This window comes from Perissodus microlepis, chromosome 17 (genome assembly GCF_051167445.1).
Source record: "Perissodus microlepis isolate ML-2025 ecotype Zambia chromosome 17, ASM5116744v1, whole genome shotgun sequence".
Taxonomy (NCBI): Eukaryota; Metazoa; Chordata; class Actinopteri; order Cichliformes; family Cichlidae; genus Perissodus; species Perissodus microlepis.
The window spans coordinates 32,807,683-32,828,009 of record NC_140477.1 but is presented as its reverse complement, the minus strand read 5'-3'; the positions used below and the strand labels follow the sequence as shown (position 1 = coordinate 32,828,009).

Here is a 20,327-nt window from a genome sequence, read left to right as displayed (position 1 = left end):
AGACAGATCACTGGTAAAATTCTTGCTCTGAAATATCGCCAGGTGTTTGACAAGATAGCAAAGGGCAGCAAACAGCTTGGAGGGCAGCACGGCTTCTGTCCACATGCTTTCTTCCTTACTCTGCTTTCCCCTGTTTGCTCTGCTCTGTTCACCTGTTGTTACACATATTGTTACCACATTTGTTTGATGTTTCCTTGTCGATCCTCACGAATGTTGATAACACTGACTTTATACCATTGAGCTCTCTCTGGAGATTACAGCAAGGGAAAGAAAGACATTCCTAAAACTCAAAATCTTTTCAGCATGCAGTGCAGCAGTTTCTGGCAACCAAACCAACTTTTCTTTTTGGTCTCCTGTTTGTTGAAATAGAGATAATATCCAATGCAAAGCACACACACAGCTCTAAACCAGCAGATTTGCCTCATTTCAGTTGTTATCTTCTTATTTTTTTGGTGAACTTGTCACATTTTGACCTTTAACCCAGATGTTAAGACCTTCAAAGCCAACTTGGGCAAACATCAGTGGATAAAGCCTGTCACGATCAGTGCACAAATGAATGCCAGGCAATCAATGAGGGATTTACAATGAGGAGCTGCTAAATCGTTCTCCCGATTCACATTAACGGGGTTGATGACAACAGCTGGAGCATGAAGAGTGATGTCAGAACATGCAGACGTATTTGCAGTTTAGAGCAATCTGTCAGTTCACTGACGGTCAGGGCGACAAGGCCATGGTGTGCAAAACCTTTTCATAAATCTAATAAAGTCATTCTGTTATATCAACATAACACATCACAAGTAATAGTATCAGTACTTGGTCTAAACAACGGTAAACATTTCATGGATTGCCAGCTTAGTTTTTATTTTCTTAACACTCACGGGCCATCTGGTATTATACAAAATGACTAATTGTAACCGCTCTGTCTGGGAAAATCCAGAGGATTTTTGTGAACGCTTGTAATTAAACAAAAGTGGGTGTTTCCTAACCACAGTTAATCACCGTGCATTGCATCTGCATTTTAGAACCTAGCTCCTCCTGGGCTAAACATACTGCTGACACCATTTGAATTTCTCTTAAACCTCTAATGTAAAAGTTTCAGCTCATTATTATGCATTGTTGCTGGTTTTCACTGTTATGTAACTGTACTGTTTATAAGGTTTGGGAAACCTGCTGCCAGTTGAGACTAAAAAAGGCTCAAAGCGTGATGAAAAATTTTTATCACTAAAAAAGTTTCATCCAGATGAACTGAATCAACTTTATTGGGTGCTAAATGGTATCTTCTCCAACTTGAAGAATTATTTTGGTGGCTTGGTGACTTTTAGTTTGCAACCAAAAACCTTAAACTGGACAAATTCTGGTCAGAAGTTTTATTTATGTCGCACAAAATCACAACACAACAAAACAATCGACTTAAGGAGCTTGATATTGTAAGGTAAAAACCCTACAACAAGAGAGAGAAGACTCCAAACTCCGACAACCCCCTGTGAGCAAGTGCTTTGGCGAGAAAAAACTCCAGAGGAGGAAGACAGGACAAAAGACATGCAGTGGAAGAGAGCCAGAGATTAATAATAACTAATAATTAAATGTAGACTTGTGTTTAAGCACATATTGAGTAAAAAGGAAGGACTCACTGTCCATCATGGGGAAGCTCCTGATCAGGTTTAACCATAAGGAAAGTTTTAAACCAAAGCCTAAAAGTAGAGAGGGTGTCAGTCCCCATGATCCAAACAGGGAGCTGGTTTCACAGGGGATACTCTGCAAATGCAAAGCTGTTTGAAGATGAAGTCTGGTCTGCCAATGCTGACATCTCGATGGCAGGATGTAATGTACAAGAAAACCTTTTCTCTACAACCGATTCTCCATTAGACTCCTACATGTTTATGTTTACATAAACTGAAGACATCTGAGATGTTTTAGAAGAAAGTTTAATTTCCAGGGAGGTAAAGAAGCATCTGTGCAGGATAAGAACAAAATAAATAAAATAAATCTACATGTTATTTAAGAATACATATATTATCATCACAGCCCCTGTAAGCATGACTGTTTTAGAGGAAAAACATATTTTGAAAAAACACTTTATGCGTTCATCGGTTTAAATTTTGCGGCCATGACTCTGAACAGACTAATTTCTGCCAGGAAAGTCCAGCATCTCATGCGACCTTCAAAATGTGAGTTATTAAGCATAATCTTATTTTTCTACCAGAGTCCACTTTACCACATTTTCCACTAATGAGCAAAATCTTGATGTCAAGAATGAGATTACATACTCCCACTTTATTTAGTGTGGTGTGAGTTCAAAGACTTAATCAGCTTGTGAAATCTTCTTTCTATACAGTCTAAATCAAGCTTTAGTTATGATCAAAAAGCATTTCTGTTCTAAAATCCGTTTTTCATACAATTTATTACAGTACGGGTTTCTTGGTGGGCAGTCAGTCACCTTTTTGAACGCTTAGATGTGTGGTTAATGTGTCACAGCTGAGAGATCAGCAGGGCACCACAGAACGTTCACATATGCAGCACTTTCCCTTCAGGCCTTTTTGTCTCACACCCCCTTTGTAAAGCAGCTGGTTTGCAGATCATGAAGCAGATACTGAGGTCCAATGCTGGGGGGCTTCTGGGGAATCTGGGTCATCTGGCTAGACATAGCATCACTCTGGTAGCTTGTATTTGACTTCAGATCGGTTTGATCACAAGTGGGATGTAGTTTTTTGAAGCCCTGCAGTAGCTTCAGATCAGCGAATAGAACAATGAGCAAACTTCTAAATAACCATATATGATGCATAATCATATCCACAGTTTCTCCGCTATCTGGTGGTTCTGTTACTCTATCATAATCTGACATGGCCTCAGTGCTTTCAAAAGCATCTCCTTGCCAAAGCTAGCAGCCATTCTCACCACCATGTCCTTCTTTGGGAAATACAAAAGCTTAAAGGGCCTTTAAGGATACAACCTCCCTGACATCACTAAAGTAGCAGCCCGCTGGGCTGCTTCCACAGTGCTTCTCTATCACCTTGTGGATGAAAGATGCAACTGCATTTACTCGATACTCCTTCTTGACAACAGATTCTTCATGAATTTGACGACTCCTGCCTCAATCTTCAGGCTGTTTTCAGGCTTTTGGTCATCAGATTAATTATGGTGCACATTAGTGCAGTTTTTTGCACTTTTTTGCACTGTTTTTTTACAGGTTTTATTTTTTATTTATTTATTAGACGATCAGTCTGTGTTAACAGCTCCTGTGGTTTATAGAAAGGAGAGATCGACTTGTCTGTGTTGTGCAGAGGGAAAAACAAATACATTTCAAGTGAGACTTTTTTGGTTTGTAACGTGATGACTAAATACAATTTATTTTTAAATGAATCAGGTAATCATGTTGGACAATAAAAACCCTCTGTATGGCTTATATATTTTGAATATGAGGAAGGTATTGAATGAATTGATCAGCAAATACTGTCCTTCATTAAAAAATTTGAATACTGTGTATTCATTTCCCATTTTTGTCTTGAAACTATCAGACACCTAGTAATAACTTCAAATTGTGTATATGAGGGCATACAGCAATCAGGCTGGAGAAGTAACATGACTATGCAGACAGACCCTTTTCAACAGCTAAAATATTAACAAAAGATATCACATTTAATTTGTGAAATTTACTGTGTGTGGTAGTTACCTATATATTTGACTGAAGTGACACACAAACCTTAGCCTGATGAAATTTTAATGTATTTACTGGTTCCAGCCACAAGGTGGCAGACTATTACTGCAGTTCAGTGTTAGCGTGTTGCGTATTGATAAGAAAAGTTTATTTTTGTATCTGTATTTCCATGCAGTGTGAACCTTATAACAGTCCCTGTGATACAAAAAACACACTTACAATAAATACTTTATTTCACCATGAAAAATAGACAACATTCTCCATTTAGAACAACAATTTCTGTCAATCATATTTTTATATTTTCATTACTTTTCAATTTAAACATCCTCAGGATTCTCCTTCTTTAATCTTTTTCATTTTCTTACAGAATAAAGAAGCTGTCCAGTTAAGTTGCCAAGCAAAACTATAGCACAAAAATAGACGCCACGTTTCTCACATACTGGAACAAACTCTTAAACACATTAAAGCACAAAGTGCAAAAAGGCTTGATGGTTTGATGGCTGAGATAGTCCATGCAGATGTTGATACAAAAGCTGCACTGCAGTACATGAAGTGTCCAAAAGCGTTGCCTGCAGTAATTCACCACCTTCAGCTGTTCTCATTTAGTCACACCAATAGCTTTGAAGCAACATCCAAGCGTTGCTTTTACTTTACACTCAAATGTGTGCCAAGAAAGCTGAAAATATGCAGATGATGAGCCTTTTTTCTCTCTCGCTTCCTTGTTTTTTTTCCATTCTCTGTGAACCTCTTTAATCTTTCTGTGAATGTAGCAAAAAGGAATCAGTAGTGAGAATGAAAAGAACGGTTTTCTGTAATATGGCGAGTGCAAATGTAGGCACAAAGAGCACCCTTTGATTCTGAGCATGTATGGTATGACCACCTGTGCGTAATCGGTTGTACGCCTATTGTAAGACCTCTTTTTTTTCCTTTCTTCTCAAAGACCGGTATGCTGCTTGCGCAGCCTTGCCTGTAGCTCTTCTTTTTTTTTTAACATCAGCCACAGATACGGCACAGTTGCAGTATGGCACAGTAAAATCTGGGTTTTAATGCCCAACAAAGAAAGAAAGAAATGCCTTCTCCTGAGGCTTGTGCCCTCCTGATGTCTTTTCCAACAGCACACAATAGCAGCATTGATGAACATCAACTTGCAATCATACATAACTTGAGGTAATTCTTCTTTTTTTTTTTTACTTTTTCTGGCCTCACACCTCATTATGCCCAAAGGAACAGATGCAAATCAGCTTTGGCAAATGCTGATGCGTGACATTATGTATTTAATGGTGCGCACGTTAATCACAGGTGGGTTCAAGTTGTGTGTGTTGCACTGTGCACGTAGCAGTTCTGAACTGAGGCAGGTATGGCATGGCGAAGCCACAGGTCGACGGTGACGGCAGGATCCCGGGCTCGCTCGGGTTATCTTGACCGAGCAAAGGATGCAACTCCACGGAACAGTGCCCTCTGTTCAAAGGAGTACTTTTAAGCAGCAGCTCCACTTTGGCTTCTTCGTCTTCACTCGGCTCGTCATCTTTCTCACTCTCCTCATCCTCTGCTGGGTAGTCCATTCCTAGATAATACAAGTCCTTCTCCCGTCTCACGTCATGCTCGTCTTCTTGATCTGATGTTTGAGAAAGCTCCTCCACAGAGTTGTTCGAGCAGGAGCGCCTCTGGTCATCCATCTCCAAACCACGACAGCTTTCCAGCTCCCAGAGGCCACCGGGAAAAGATCCCGAAATGTCAGAGTTGTTGGCAGAGAAATTTCCCTCATCGCTGGAGCTGTTACCACTACCATCCTTGTAAGGCAGATGAATGGGGGGCTGCTGGTCCTGACTGGGATTGGAGACCAGAACAGCGGTGTAGGTGACTGAAGACTGCCCAGAGTTGTCGGTGCTACCTGGATGTTGGTCCACTGAGGGATCAGCTGGCTGCAGATCATCTGCTCTTGGGCTTGAAGTAGTTAACATATCCAGAACAGCTGAAGAAGGACCCTCAACAGGGAGAGTCTCATTCTCCATGAACTGATCGACATTCAGGTCAAACCCAGGAGAATGGGAGCCAGCTAAGGCATCTGCAGGGTCTGGAAGTGGGTTTTGGATCAGGGCCGTAGTCAGAACTTTGTCCACTATAATGACCTGGGAGATGTTCTCAGAGGGCATGAGCAGCGGCCAGACCGGCAGACCTTCCTGAGGTCGGAACAGATAGTCAAAGGTGTCCACCTGGAGAAAGTTTCAGAGCTGATGAATAATGAAGCATATGGCCATGAGAAAACACTGCAGAAAATCCACTTATGATGGAAAAGACCATTAAGAAGAGACTAAATGCATATTTTCTTGCTGTACTGATCCATGAAGGTAGCAAACCGCTCACAAGTATTAATAGCCTACAGATGGCGACAAACATGCATGACAAACATGTTGCCCACAAACTCATCATGCTTCTGCCTCTTTATTTATCAAGATAGACAGGAACTACTGAAGAACTTGGTAAGTGTTTTTAAATCGATTCATCTCAGTGTCATGTGATGACAAGAAACATGCAATCAGAACTTTATCCAAAGGAATAGAGCATATAGAGCATTTTCTACCTGAATTTTTGATGGGAACATCAATATCACTCTCAAGTGTTTTCATTAAATATGAAGCAGCTAGTTAGCTGAGCATAAAATGAATCTTGGTCCTGCTGCTGGTATTTTGTTGTTTTTAGTTTGTGCCATCTCATCTTTTTTTTTATTTCCTTCATTTCCTTTCTCTCTATCTTTCTGTTATTATGATAGTTTTCAAGTTTCCTGTCCTCATTATCAGTGTTTTGTGTCTTTTGACTACTGCCTGCTTACTTTGATGGTTTCCTGTCTCATGTGTCTCTTTTTGTATTTACTTCCTGTCTTTGTTTTTGTCTCCTTTGCGATTTTTCTGCCACACCTTCATTAGTTCCGCTTGTATCTCGTCCCTGCCTGTGTCTAATCACAAATCACCTTTGCATGTGTGTGTACATATAGTCCTGTTTTCCCCTTTGTTGCCTCACTTTTGCCAGCCTGAATTCCTTACCCCATCCTACTGTTCACCTGGCTGTTTCCTTGTGGCTCTGCAGAGTGATTTTCTCGATTAACCTCTAACCCTTGTGCGGCACTTTTTTGAATAATTCTTTTTCCACTGAGATATCTCTGGTCTCTTTTTAATTGACACAAAATCTAAAGTTAAAAACAATCACTTGTAATTGTAACACTTGTAAAACACTTGTAATTTAACAAAAGGTATATATGAGGTTCCACTCGCTCTTTAAGAAAATAAGATCATGTTAATAAGCGACCGTGTTGGCAGGTAACAGCATCTGTCAGAGTCAGACTGTTTCTCCGACTTACACTAAGCTACCTTAGTCATTTTCCAGCATGCAGATAGAGAATTTTGATCAGTGTTTCAATTTTTATTTGAAAACAGTGCAAATTAGCTTCTTTCACATGATGTTGTTCTTTAGGGCTAGATGTTAAGATTTTAGGGTTAGTAAACGGATGAGTCAACAATGACATTCACAGTGTACATTTCATACCTTTTTGAAGTCTATTCCTTTAGCCCATGAACACTTCCTTGGGTTGGGAACATCCTTCCATACAAACTTTTTCATCCTGGAAATGTAGCAGATATTCATGTTAGACATTTGATGCCTAAACGCTCCTTTTCCCTTCCTCTCTCGGCTCTAATTTTTCCACCTTTTATCAGCCAACATCAAGCGTAATTACACCCTGGTGACCTGTTAAATGTCACACCACTAATTTTTCATGGTCAGTGTCTCTGTGCCCTTAATTAGACTGCACCAAAGAAATTACTATCATATATCATTTCTTACAGGTGTCTGTTCGGATAAAAAAAAAAACTAACCGTGTATATTCAGGGTTAGTTTTACAAGATCAAACGGTGAACCCTAGAATTATCATGTTCTGGCTGTGTACCTCCACAAACCAGGCAAGCTACAGTTTACAGTACATCCAGGCCTGTCCAGACAAATGTAATTTACTAATTGACGACTTTTGATTGGTGAGCACTAAAGATTAGTGTCACAGTCTCTCCTGTTCCTGAGTCACAGCACTGAAAAATGGCCAGAGAGGTTTTTTGCAAAAAGTCTGAATGTTTTGTCGCTTTACCCTCTTACACATTTGTGCCAGTTTGTAAATACATTTTTCTGGAATAGCTCTTACTGGTTTTGGGAGAGAACCAGGGTGACAAACAGGATGATGAAAAGAAAGGAGATGATCATCAGCATCATGTAGGCCTCAGGATCTCCTCTGGTGGCTGTAACACACATCAGAGCTTTAACTGCTAGAACAACAAGAGGTATTTTGTCATCCTTTAGTGCTGCAGATGACACAACCCATGCGCAGTGAGCATACCTAAAGTGTAAATCGGCTCCCCTTCTCCCTCAGCAAACACAGGGTACAAGAAAAAGCCGTACTCCTCTGAGGCAAAAAAATCACCTGATGGGATAAATGTAAATTGTTACAGCTTAGTTTAACTTAACATAACCAGACTCTGAAATAACAGTGTAACTAACAAAGAAGAGAATGTACTACCTCTCAGATAGACGGGGTAATCAGTGTAGCGCAGTCTGGCCCACGTCTCTGCTCTTGGCCCAGAGTCCTGCTGCTTGTGTGGCAACCACTCGACCACCATGAACAGAGGCACCAAGCTGTTCTCCAACAGGCTCCATGACAGTGACACACATGTGCTGTTGATAAGCAACACGTGGAATGAACGCACGCAGCGGCCTGCAGTGCAGAAAGAAACAACTGAATTCATCCAGGGTCAGATGACCTCGACATTCACAGTGGCTTTTCTTTGGTTTCCTTTTCTTTTCTTTTCTTTTCTTTTCTCTCATCTGTCAACATCGAAGGCTGAATAACGCTCACTGAGCTTCAGCTACCAGCTTAAGGAGCATTCAGGACAGTGATGCACGTGTGTAATCATGACTATTTATTTAAAGTTGCTGCTGACAGGAGCACGAATGTGCACTAATCTCACTACACATTAAATGTTAAAAGAAAAAAAGACTCTTGCAAACAGCTGTGAAAAACTGAGCCAAAGCAATTTTAGTTACCCCCAGAATCTGAATCTGAATATTTGAATTTGAATATTTTACAGAGATTTTTTAATGATAGAGGAAAGTGAAACAGCATAACTGACAGAAAAGCGTCTCTTAATTTCAAAGTGGTCGATGTGTCATTTAATTGTTCCTGCAGGGAAACGTATTTACAATGCTTTCAAAAATCAGCCACCAAAAAAAGAAGAAAAACAACAAATAAAATTCATTTCACGTCAAATTACACCAAACATACAAACTCACAGCAAACTAAAATTAGATGTATGTTTTTTCAGCAAAGACCAATTTAATTAAGCGCCTTTCCACCTTTTGGAAAAGTGTTTTGTGGAATAATCTCGGAGCTGAAATGTGGGAACCACCGATCTTCCTTTTTTGCTGTGTGCAAATTTAAGTCGTCCTAACCTACACGACTTGACTTTTTCATTGCTAGAGAGTTTTTGACAGTTCTTATTCAGTGTAAGATTTGTTATGCCAGCTTGATTATGCTGCTGTAACTCACTGCAACCAGAATAAAGTGAAAGCGCTTATAAATTTAAAGAATTTTCCCGGTAAAGCCTGTTTAATTCAAGTTTGTGGGCAGAAAAAAACTGGCGTGGAAATACAAATGCATATCCACTTGATGCTTGTTAGTCCTTTTGCTCTGTGTGGAACTCCACCAAAGGAGATTTCTAAGTCAGGTGCTCAATGATTTACCACAAATTTGCTGTGTTCTCGTCTTCAGGTTGCTGCTAATAAAACTCTTCTCTAATAATCAAATCATGAAAACAGTCCAGCTTTATGGACAATTAATTTATTCTGACAGTTATTCTCTGAATCATGATTAAAGGAAGAGAAAAATGTTACACAAACACACACGCACGCACACACACACACACACACACACATTAGACATCAGCCTTGTTTCCTATGTTCCGATTACTCTTAGCACTCACTGCACTAGAACTAATGGATGTCGGGCATCTATCATGGCTCTTATGAGCTCCCAGAGATAATTATTTTAGATGTAGTCTTAAACTAAATGGATGTTTTTGGCCTCTGCTTTAAGGCCAAATATTTCGAGCATGTGTTATGAGGCTGGGGCAGAAGCACACTGGCAAATAAACACATACAGAAACATGAGTTCATCTTGGGCTTGTCAAAATCTCAACATACAAGCCTTGATGATTATTAAAGCGCTGGCAAAAATGATGTTTCCAGTAAGTATTTTGCCATGAATGGACACCACTGACCACCTTGTTCTTTTCTTTCCCGTAAATCTGCACCTGTGTCTGTGCACGTTTGAGTGTCCATAAATCTGTAAGAACTGATGAAAGGTTCATGGACTGTTTGCTAAGAATCGTGCCCTTGCTTTTGTGAGCCTGTACATTTTTCAGTGTTCAAGAACACTTTTGATCTCAGCTAAGGTTTATATTTTCAGAGGAACGTGAAGCCTGAGATTGTTAAAACTGCCTGTCTCTTGATGAAATCCTGGATTGATTTAAAGATATTATATCAATATATGGCTTATATGGTTTATTTTATTCTTTATCTAAAACTTGACAGCCTCCAGCATGATCACACTGAGCTTCTTTTGGAATACTAATATAATAAGGATGATGAGGGATATTATTGATTGATTGATTAAGAACAGCCTCAGGCTAGAGTGACAAGAACATCGCCTAATAGAATAAATTCACTGAGTGTGTGACTGGTCACACGTCCTGTTATATTCCCATTCACTCACCTTTAGGCTGTCTCTCCAGTGTCATGTTTATGTTGTCTCTGGAGGTCCCCAAACTATTGTAGGCTTCCACAGTCACAGTCTGGAGCTCCTGGTTCCACTCGAAGCTGTAGGAGGACGTCAGCTCGATCTTCTCCCTCAGCACAGATCCGCTTGAGGATCGACGCTGGACTATAAATCCATCCACACAATAGGAATTCCCAGAAGGTGGGAAATTCTACAAAACAAATTGAGAATATTTAAGCAATAAATGTCCAGTCAATGAACTGCATTGAAAACAAGGGTCAATATGGCCAAAGCTTAGTAGTTCCTACTGAACTTTATTTATAAGAATATTCTAAATAGTGGCCTTGAATAGCTTTGCATCATACAAAAGATGGTTAACACGTGTAGTTATTTTACCAACACTATGCATATCTGGGAACTTCTGGGAGACCAGCTGCTTGACTTTGGGAGAGGAATGTCCCAGTTCCTGTCTGATAGAGGATTCTAGCGGCTGACAGTCTATAGCAGGGGTCTCAAACTTAAATGAGCTGTGGGCCTCTGCTGGCACTGTCATGTCATGTGAGGGCCACTTTAGTGTTCAAGCAGTACAAAAAACCCCAACAAGAAAACACCCACAAATATTTCTAAAAATGTAGTGGTTTGTTTGTTGTTGCTTTTTCATTTCAAATATTGTATAACACGACAAAACTGCAAAGGCGAAGGCAGATTTGAACTGAAGCCTTTTATTAAATAACCAAATAAACACATTGGTCCTCTCTTTGTATCCGGACACGTGGCAGCACTTCTGCTATCATTTTGTTCGTATTTAACAAAATAAAAATGCAGACATAAGTGTTCACATTCGTTTTTGACTATCTCACTGAACTAACAGAGCCAATCTCAGCACGTTTGTACTCTCTGCTCGTATTGCCTTCATATGAAATCATTTTTGGCTTTTTAAAGAACTTATTTTAACATTGACCTCAACAGCAAACAAATCCTCCCTAACAGAAAAAGTAACTTCAAGCGCCAGATTGTATTATATTTCTTCACGTCAATATATATTAAATTTGACTTTTGTCTGACCGCAGAACAGTTTCCACTTTGCCTCAATGCAGACAGCAACATTTCTGGGTCATGTTCATATGGCTTCTTCCTCATTATTGGATACTGATACCCAAAGACCACAGGCATCCAATGAGTGATTATCACCCTTGTCAATCAGGCACAGAGATTTCTCCCGATACTAATAAATAACCTAATAGGGAATAGTGTGGTTTATTGAAGTGTTTTCTTACAGCATTTGATCAAATAGTAAGCTTCACCCCACAGAGGAATAAAAATAAATAAAAATCAGGTTTAGCCACAGAGAAAATACTTGTTTAGCGTCTTTTTGTGTTTTTAGAGGGACCTGCAGACAAGAAGAATATCACTGCACCTAACTCTTAATAAAAAAGCTGAATACTGTAATGTATGTACCTCAAACAGCAGCGTGATGTTAGACTGGTTTCCGTGTGGATCATCTTGACGGATTCTCCAGAAATCAGGGCCACGTTCAGGAGCTGAGGAAATCAATTAGCAAACATTACATCCACTCACAGCCTTTACTTTTGAATTTCTCTGCTAGGAGATGGCATTTGTGTGCGCCATGTCCATTAGAGTAGAAATCACATAGTCAGATGCGACTGGAAACGAACATTCGTATCAGAAGTCAAGGCTGCCACCGCTGCTGTTTTGACAACATGTTTTACCTCTGCTGTTTTGCGGAGTGGAGTAGACAGACTCGCTCCAGTCGCTCCAGTAGCCGGTGCCGTTGGTGTGCTTGCAGCGCACTTGAACCACGTATACGCGGCACATATCTGGCACGGCGACCTCTGCCCACAGAACCCGCACAGGATCCTGAAGCTGCAGACATTTTTGGAGCTCATTAAAGAAACAACACGCATTCCTAATGGAAAATGTTCGCTCTGCACAGTACACATCTGCTCACTCTGTCTAGCCTCCTTATTTTATGAAAAGACAGAAAATTATTTCTTTATATTTTTGGTATTTCGAGCAAATTTTGAGATGAGAACACAAATGAGAGCATTTGTCCAATTTCCAGGAGAATTTTTCAATCAGAGGACTGCAGTTTGATCTCATAAAAGACACACAAGCTGAGGTTATGTCAGAGCATCCTGTATCATTTAAAGAAATATTTCATTTGACATATTTTATTCTGGGTGTTTCACAGGAAGCTAACAGTAGTAGAGTCCAAAGTTCTGACAATCATCCAGTATCATATCATTATAGAAATATCATTCATTCCAAACTTTAGAGGCTTTTTTGAATAATTGATTTGTGAACCCACCACACCAAGCATTCAGTCACAGCGTGTGGTTGCTAAACTGTGCGATAAGCTCACCTTCCACTTTGGCTGGGGGCTCACGGTGGATGGCGAGTAGTACTGAAACTGACACTGGAGACCATCGACTGGCAAAGGCGGAGCCTGCCAAGTCACCTCCAGGACCCCACTGCTGTGGCTCACTGCCTTCACATTAGCGGGTGCGTGAGGCTTCACTGCAGGAAAGACAGAAGTTCGGCTTCTTTGTTTTAAACCTGGAGTAACGGTGCTGCTGAAGAACATCTAATAAGCCTGGAACTCTTTAATTAAAATGAATCCTTCTTTCTCACCGTGATCTACAGGTGACAGGTAGACCGGTTTGGACCTGATGGGACCCAGTTGCGATGGCAACTCCAGCCAGAGTTTATAGCAGTTCATCCTCAGAGGGTGTATGGTGCAGGTTTTCTGCCTGCCCTCCATGCAGGCAGGACTCATCTCCCCCAGATTTTCACCCGCTCTCTCCCTCTCCTCCATCTCGTCACATGGCAGGTCAGCCCACCTGACATTAAAAACAAAAAGAAACAGATGAAGTCATGTTCTTTTTTGTCTCCACATGAGCTGATTTGCCTGTGCTTGTACTGTTCTTGCACATCATAACGAATGTCTCTCCAGGACCAGTAATGCACCAATGTGATGTCATAGATTTGTTACTTCAAGGAAAAAAAAGATTAAAATATGAAACACAATTTTACCAAGACTAAAGAACTGGTGCCAACTAGAATAGTTGATCTGAAGTCTGAGCAAAACAATCTGATCTGAAATATGAAATAAGATGTTCTCGTCATCTTTAATACAACTTACATCTGCAGTACATCAGTCAGTAAGAACGAGCTTGCATAATCGTGTCAGGCCACACTGGTTTTAAAGAGAAGAGACTTACTATTGTAGTCTATTGTATTGTATAATACTAACGACTCACACACTGTTGAAATAAACTTCCTGATATTGCTTCTCTAGTGCTAAACACACAGGTTGAGGGTGTGTTCAGTGAACCTGGTGTCCTGGTACACTGCGTGTGTGTGTGTGTGTGTGTGTGTGTGTGTGTGTGTGTGTGTGTGTGTGTGTGTGTGTGTGTGTGTATAGTAACTTCCAGCTTTTCATCACACAAAAGTTTTATGAACAATGCAGCATCTTTTAAGAAACATAAACACTCCGGAAATATCAACTGGATTGGAAAAGGTGCTTTACTTGGATTGAAATCTGAGCTTATCCGGCTGTTTGTGAGTCCAACTGCAGTCCATGGCATCAATGTCCCCGTTGGTTACACACTTTATATCAATGTCAGCTCCTGAAACACACAAAGAAAAACAAATTTAATTTGGGTGACAGTCACAAACACATCACCTGAGCTAGCCCCTGCACACTGAGGTTATTCTGGTTCACATGGTTGTGCTTTCACATGTCGCCGCTCTGCTTCCTATCTTTGTCAAATGAACACTGAAGGGACATGGATTTCAAGCAACTTTAAAACATCAGAAACTGACTTTCGCTATAAAAATAGGGAAGAGAAATACATTGGATAACACTTAGACTTGTTTTTACTGGTCCAACAAAACTCACCTTCCACATAGATCTGGCTGTAAGGGATGCTCCACTCTTCGGTACACCTCAGGAGGTCATACATTTGATTCTCTGAAGGATGCAATGTGATCTTGCTCACCTGGTTTGGGTCAACAAAAATATTTACTGTACTGAAGGCTGTACTTCTTTTAAAAATAGGCCCACAGAAATGTTCCGAGCATCACAAAAACCTCTGCAGGGAGAGGGTTTTTTTGTACTTCTTACCCACTGGTTGACTGGGTGGTACAGGGTGGGTGGAGGCAGCGGTTGGAAGTTGAGCTTCCACACGGCCATGCTGGCATTCATTCTGTGGTCGTTGAATACACAGTATACTGTTACGTTCTCCCCGGGTCTAGCCACCACTTTCTTGGGGATGTAGCTCACCGCTGCACGCAGGAAAGAAAAAAAAACACGTCATTTTATGTTACGTTTACTGCCTCAAAGAAGAAATCTCATTTTTAACTTTTTATACTTTGAAAAGCCTTTTACAAAAGACACAAAGCCAAATGGATGTCACTCAGATGACAAAAACAAAGACCCTCAAACAAATCAAACACATGACTCATTCTCATTCACCCACAGTTGCCACGTAGACCTTTACAAAAGAAAAAAACAAACCTTTCTATGGAATTATGAAAACTTTGTCAAAGTTTGCCATTAAAAGAACGAGAGGGGAGTTATCCGACTCCTGTCACACAGCCACCTGAAACTTCTGTGAGGAGCACTGACTCACTCAAAATTTTACTTTTGTGAATGCATCAGCAGGACGTCTGCGGCGTGTTCTTCTGTTCTGGCATCGTTTTAGCCAGAAGTTTCTGAGTCACCCTTCAAGCCAAGACACCTCACATCATCTCAATTACTGCTGTTTTACAAGGACAACTGTGTGGCTCGTTTTAGCGGGATTACTCAGAGCTGCTGAGTCTCACAAACTTTTAACCCCATGACACACACTACTGTACCACTGACACACAGTACATGGGCAGTCTTTGGGTAACAGTATCTATTATCTAGGAAAAACATCACAAATATGTCTGCTGTGACAATACAACAAGACGCCGTCACTTGTGCTGTGTAAAGCTTTTGGAATCAATTAGCCCAAGCTTAGTATGAGTCACTGATCAGCTGACATGAACAAGGTTTCTGATTTTAGTTCATGCAAACAATTGTTATGTCTCAGTTCTTGCTCTTGTTTTTCAACTTTCAGTTTCATAATTCATATTACTGTAGAGTCTTTACCTACAACATACAGCACCTTGATGCAACTGTTGTTGTGATTTGAGTTGAATAACTTAAAAAATGTTTTGCATCCACTAATACAGACAGTGCTTGACAGATTTATTAGACCAACACTCAGTGTTTTTACCAAAGCAATCCCATGTTAACACTTGTATTTACCTAAATCAATATTTTTTATGTTAAAATATAATTATTGTTGCTGTCCAAAAACTGTAAAGTGCACTATTAACTTTATTTGATTAGGATATCTGATATGTTCAGTTTGTTATTTTGCCTAATAAATTAAAACTAAATTTTTAGTTTTTCTTGTTTTTGTTACAGGTGATCAAATAAAAAGACTATACAGTAAATAGTCCCTTTCATTAGCTCTTAATGCTGATCATTAACCTGGAGAATGACCTCTGATGAAATACTCATATGAGTTTTTCAGTGACTCAGTCTAATGAGCTTGGATTGGACATAACTGCGCTCAGTGCTTGACCCTATCTGAATGAGCCTCTCAGAGAAATGTGAGTTGACCCACAGCCACCAGGACAGGTTTAAAATGTTAGGCTCACTGCAAAAAAAGATAGTTTTATACTTATATTATCCTTTACTCCCTGATAAATCTTACACTTACTAACTTCTTACACTTCCTTCTTATATGTTCTTATATGAAATGGAGTACCGGATCAACTGATGAATAGAGTGGCTATATGTGATTTTCAAACAATTCTAGAGAGATAAGAAGCTGGTCCCATGAATCATCTCCTAAGGTTCTGCTGTGAGGAAGCAGCTCTTACTATCCAGGCGGATGTGGTGAGGTTCACTCCATTCACTCCACAGTGGAGGCTCTTCCGGGCCGGAGCAGCGGACCTGAACGGTGTAGTTTAGTTTGGGCTTCAGATCCAAAGACACTCTGGGCTCTCCAGGCGCAGACACCACCTGGAGACAGATAAGGAATACTGAAGAACATGCACACATGTACCCACAGACTGCTGGGTGTTGTCCACTTGGAGTGATGACTAAGTCAAATCCATCGTCACAGCATGGCTGCTGCTTTTGTTTAGAGTCCTCTTAACTGGAACTGCAACTGGAACTGGACTGTTTCTACATGCAGCAGCTGATTATTATCGTTATGAAGCATGATGCATTTGATGAAGAATCTATTTTAATTGTGAAATGAAGCAGGGGAAAAAAACATGCCTAAGAGTACACTGATGTTACTCAAGCAGATTGTGAAATCTTAGCTTGGCAGAGTGCCCAAAGCAGAGAGGGAAAGTCATTACATCTTCATTTATATGTGATTTATAACAATCACTATGAATCAAGAATTTTTTTAAAGCCGATATGATCCAAGCAGACTACAACACTCAGTAGATTAACCTGGGGGACTTGTGGTGAACAACCAGGCTTCAAATATTAGCTGACATTTTACATGCAAGGGTATGAAGAAAAAAAACAGGAAATCCTGTTAATTGACGGCAAATTCTTAGTAGAACTCTCCACCTCTTATATAATCTTCTAAGTATAAATAGTTAGTATTTACCTGCCAGGCCGGGTGAGTGGTGCCAGAGGAGTATCGGACTTCATATCTCAGTGGACCAGCGTCAAAGTCGGCCGGGTCATCCCAGAGCACGATCAGCTCTGCCTCGATGGTCTGAGTGTGTGACAGGTTGCCTGGAGGACTAGGTTTCTCTGGAGAAAAAGATTACAGCAACGTAAGCTTCACAACACCATCAATATACAGCACATCTGACAAATTACCCGCATTCATAAAACTACTCTGCAGCGCTGTCAGAGTGCATCATCACAGGTTACAACCAGACAACCCGATTTAGCTCATGGCCCATAAAAAGAAAATAAGGCCAAAAGCCTCCTTCTGGTACTGTTTGTTATTTACTGTCACTCTGACAGTATGCCACTAGAGCCATGCAAATCTAATGATGGCTCCAATTCTGAATTATTAAAAGTAAATAAATGAAGCTGAATGCAATTTACTTTCTCAACCAGGCATAAAAGGCAAGTTCACTTTACACTTTAGTCTAACAGTAAAATGTCATCAAAGCATGCTGCTAATAATCTATAAATCCCATAACGTACAATACTGTACAAAAAGCTGCTTGTTTCAGGCGGGTTTCTCAGAGTTGTGGACCCAGACAAACATCAGACAGGTGGAGCAGGCCTGACAACAAAGCCCCGTTTCACATGTTCAACTATGACACAAACAACCTGAGATAATTAAGTCTCATAAAACCACAAAAATGCCCACGGGGCGAGAAGAGATCAATAAACATTATGAGTAACAGCCAAATCGTTCTGCTCCCATACTACTCCACCATTAGGAACATGAAGTGCTTCTACTCCTCATCACAAAGCCTAATTTGCACATGTACATAAATCAAGATCAGGAAACCGTTACGTCCTCCCTAATATGACAACAACTGCAGCACCATTGCCTAATGACAGTTCACACAGTGCAGGTAACAGGAAATAGCCTCGAGTGCCAGTTCCTGGTGCTTCTTATAACTCAGTTGAGTCTGAATAAACTGAATCCACAAAGTGTTTTCTTTTTCCAAGAATACAGAGAAAACACAAAAAGGCAACAGCCACTTTAGCCATTTACATGATGCAAACAATATATAACACATTGTAAATACATATACTCCGAATGGAGAGCCTCAAACCTAGAGTTTTGGCTGAGAAAATGTAAAATCGACACCTCATTAAGGGGGCTCTATTTTTACAAGACATGAATAATACAAGTTTGGTTTCAAGATCACTGAAGTTCAATTAAATGAACCAAAAGGATAAAACTGCAGAGGTGCAGTGAAAAGACAGCAAAAGCCTGACTGTTGCTACTCGGTTTCTTTTCTGCTCCGTGCGGTTTCATCTAAGCGGTCTGGTTGAACAAACTCAGCATGCAAAGTGCTTGTCTGTTACTGCGGAGATCTCACAGCTCGGCTGCACACACACGCTTTTAGCTGTATTCCGGTCACGGTGCAGCTATAGAAAGGTCTTTCTCCTTATCTGTCCATCATGTTAAGGTTGGAGGTCAGAATGGTGAATTAACCAATGAGAGGTTCGGCATTACCGTCATACATAGACCTAAATGTATTCTTAGGACCTTTCATGGGTGGAAAAAAAGAAGACTGTTTGGGAACTTGCTTCTTTGATTGGTAACCGTAATACACTTAAAACAGTGTGGTCACACATATAAAACACCAGAAAAATGACCAAATACCTGAATGTCACTGTCTTACAAGGTAAACTTATTAGCTGAAATTATTACTTTAATTAGTGTGACTCCCCGCTATGAATCATGCCTTTCTCACCAGGTCGGGCAGGAACTCTGAGCAGAACTGGTGGAGCCACGGCATCAAAGATGCTGACAGTTACCATGGCGACAAAGCTTGTTGTTGGGTCAAGAGTGAGTGAGCACATGAAGGAATCCTGCGCCTCACAAACAACGGGATTTTCAGATGCGGGATAGTCACCATCTTGCTGAAATCTGTAAACAGACGGTAAAACAGTTCAGTCAGAAAGTTCTGGCATTTCTTGGTATGTTAGATTATCATGTTTCAGTGTGGTGCATTTGAGTGACATTTCACTATTCAATTCACTGTTGTGTTATATCTTTTGTTACATTTTCTTATATCTTTGTTGACTTGGAGAAAAAGTACTTTAAGTGCTCAAAAAAATTTCAAAACAGCTAATAAATCAGACTTGAGGGGGAAACCATTGAGTAAAATTCTCAAGTGCTTGTTAGGTCAGTGCTAACCTAATCGCATTAGCCTACCACAGTACAAGCCTGGAGCCAGTGAGATAAACACTTAACCCCCCAGTGAGCAGTTGAGACATCGCCAATCAGACTAAAACACACAAAGGCACACACAATCACTCATTCACACACTCTCAACAGGCAAAACGCACATGAAGCCATTAACGAGAGCCGCTTCACACTCACAACTGCCGCCGTAAGCTGACTGCCATAAGACTGTCGGACGGCTGACCACGAGACCGAAGATCGCAGATTACATTTCGCCAGTTTCCATCAATTCTGCAGAGGATGTCCAAACAGGTGCCTGAAAAGAAATTACATTTGCATGTTAGGAGACTGTTGGCAGACCTCCAAATGAAGGCTTCTAAGAAAACAGCCTGGTTTAATATTCTTAGAAGAAGCCTGAGACTGAGTGGCAGTCTGGTGAGAGGCCTCCTCCAGCCTGGTAAAAAGGAACAAACCCTCTCTAGCACTGAAATCCTTCGCTGCATGAACAACCTTGGGCTCTTTGCTCAAATAAAAGTTCTGAAATACAGTTAGAATTAGAATTAGAATTAGAATTCAACTTTATTGTCATTGCACATGCACAGGTACAGGGCAACGAAATGCAGTTTGCATCCATCCAGAAGTGCTTTAGTGATATAGATATATTACAATATATATTAGCAATAATATAGATATGTAAGTATATTACAGAAATGGGTCTATTATGGTATGTTATAATGTACACGGTATGAAGTATGTTGTGAATATTCTATAACTATAGGTATGTACAGGCTGTAGTGAGTACAAGCTATGTACAGGATATGAACAGGATATAAATATGAAAAACTATACAGAATATGAAATAAATAACTTTACAGAAATCTGAGATATACAGTTATACAGAAATGGGAACTATGCAAGTTGTAAACAGTTGTAGGGTTAAAAATTATCGTATGTA

At 40.3% G+C, this 20,327-nt stretch overlaps 2 protein-coding genes across 4 annotated transcripts in view; one reads left to right on the top strand and one right to left on the bottom strand.

Moving 5' to 3' along the window:
* Nucleotides 1-20,327, top strand: part of lurap1 (leucine rich adaptor protein 1) — a 95,745-nt gene that overhangs the window by 28,896 nt on the left and 46,522 nt on the right. The window contains exon 3 of one of the 2 annotated variants that reach the window (XM_084910042.1): nt 13,131-13,172. The exons of the other annotated variant lie outside the window; for it this stretch is intronic. Coding sequence (XP_084766168.1) covers nt 13,131-13,157 — 27 coding nt within the window. The 3' untranslated portion in view covers nt 13,158-13,172. Of the gene's footprint in view, nt 1-13,130; nt 13,173-20,327 lie in introns of those variants that run through there. 2 annotated transcript variants of the gene reach the window in all.
* lepr (leptin receptor) overlaps nt 3,866-20,327 on the bottom strand; it is a 30,874-nt gene continuing 14,412 nt past the window's right edge. For both annotated transcript variants that reach the window (XM_084910035.1, XM_084910034.1), the window contains exons 5-21: nt 19,571-19,688; nt 18,939-19,114; nt 17,153-17,301; nt 16,407-16,548; nt 14,614-14,774; nt 14,389-14,488; nt 14,017-14,116; nt 13,119-13,327; nt 12,850-13,004; nt 12,197-12,350; nt 11,925-12,007; nt 10,464-10,677; nt 8,214-8,408; nt 8,034-8,117; nt 7,842-7,935; nt 7,196-7,271; nt 3,866-5,868 (exon numbers count right to left, since the gene is read on the bottom strand). In XM_084910035.1, the coding sequence (XP_084766161.1) occupies nt 4,945-5,868; nt 7,196-7,271; nt 7,842-7,935; nt 8,034-8,117; nt 8,214-8,408; nt 10,464-10,677; nt 11,925-12,007; nt 12,197-12,350; nt 12,850-13,004; nt 13,119-13,327; nt 14,017-14,116; nt 14,389-14,488; nt 14,614-14,774; nt 16,407-16,548; nt 17,153-17,301; nt 18,939-19,114; nt 19,571-19,688 (3,134 nt within the window). In that variant the 3' untranslated portion in view covers nt 3,866-4,944. The remainder of the gene's footprint in view (nt 5,869-7,195; nt 7,272-7,841; nt 7,936-8,033; nt 8,118-8,213; nt 8,409-10,463; nt 10,678-11,924; nt 12,008-12,196; nt 12,351-12,849; nt 13,005-13,118; nt 13,328-14,016; nt 14,117-14,388; nt 14,489-14,613; nt 14,775-16,406; nt 16,549-17,152; nt 17,302-18,938; nt 19,115-19,570; nt 19,689-20,327) is intronic.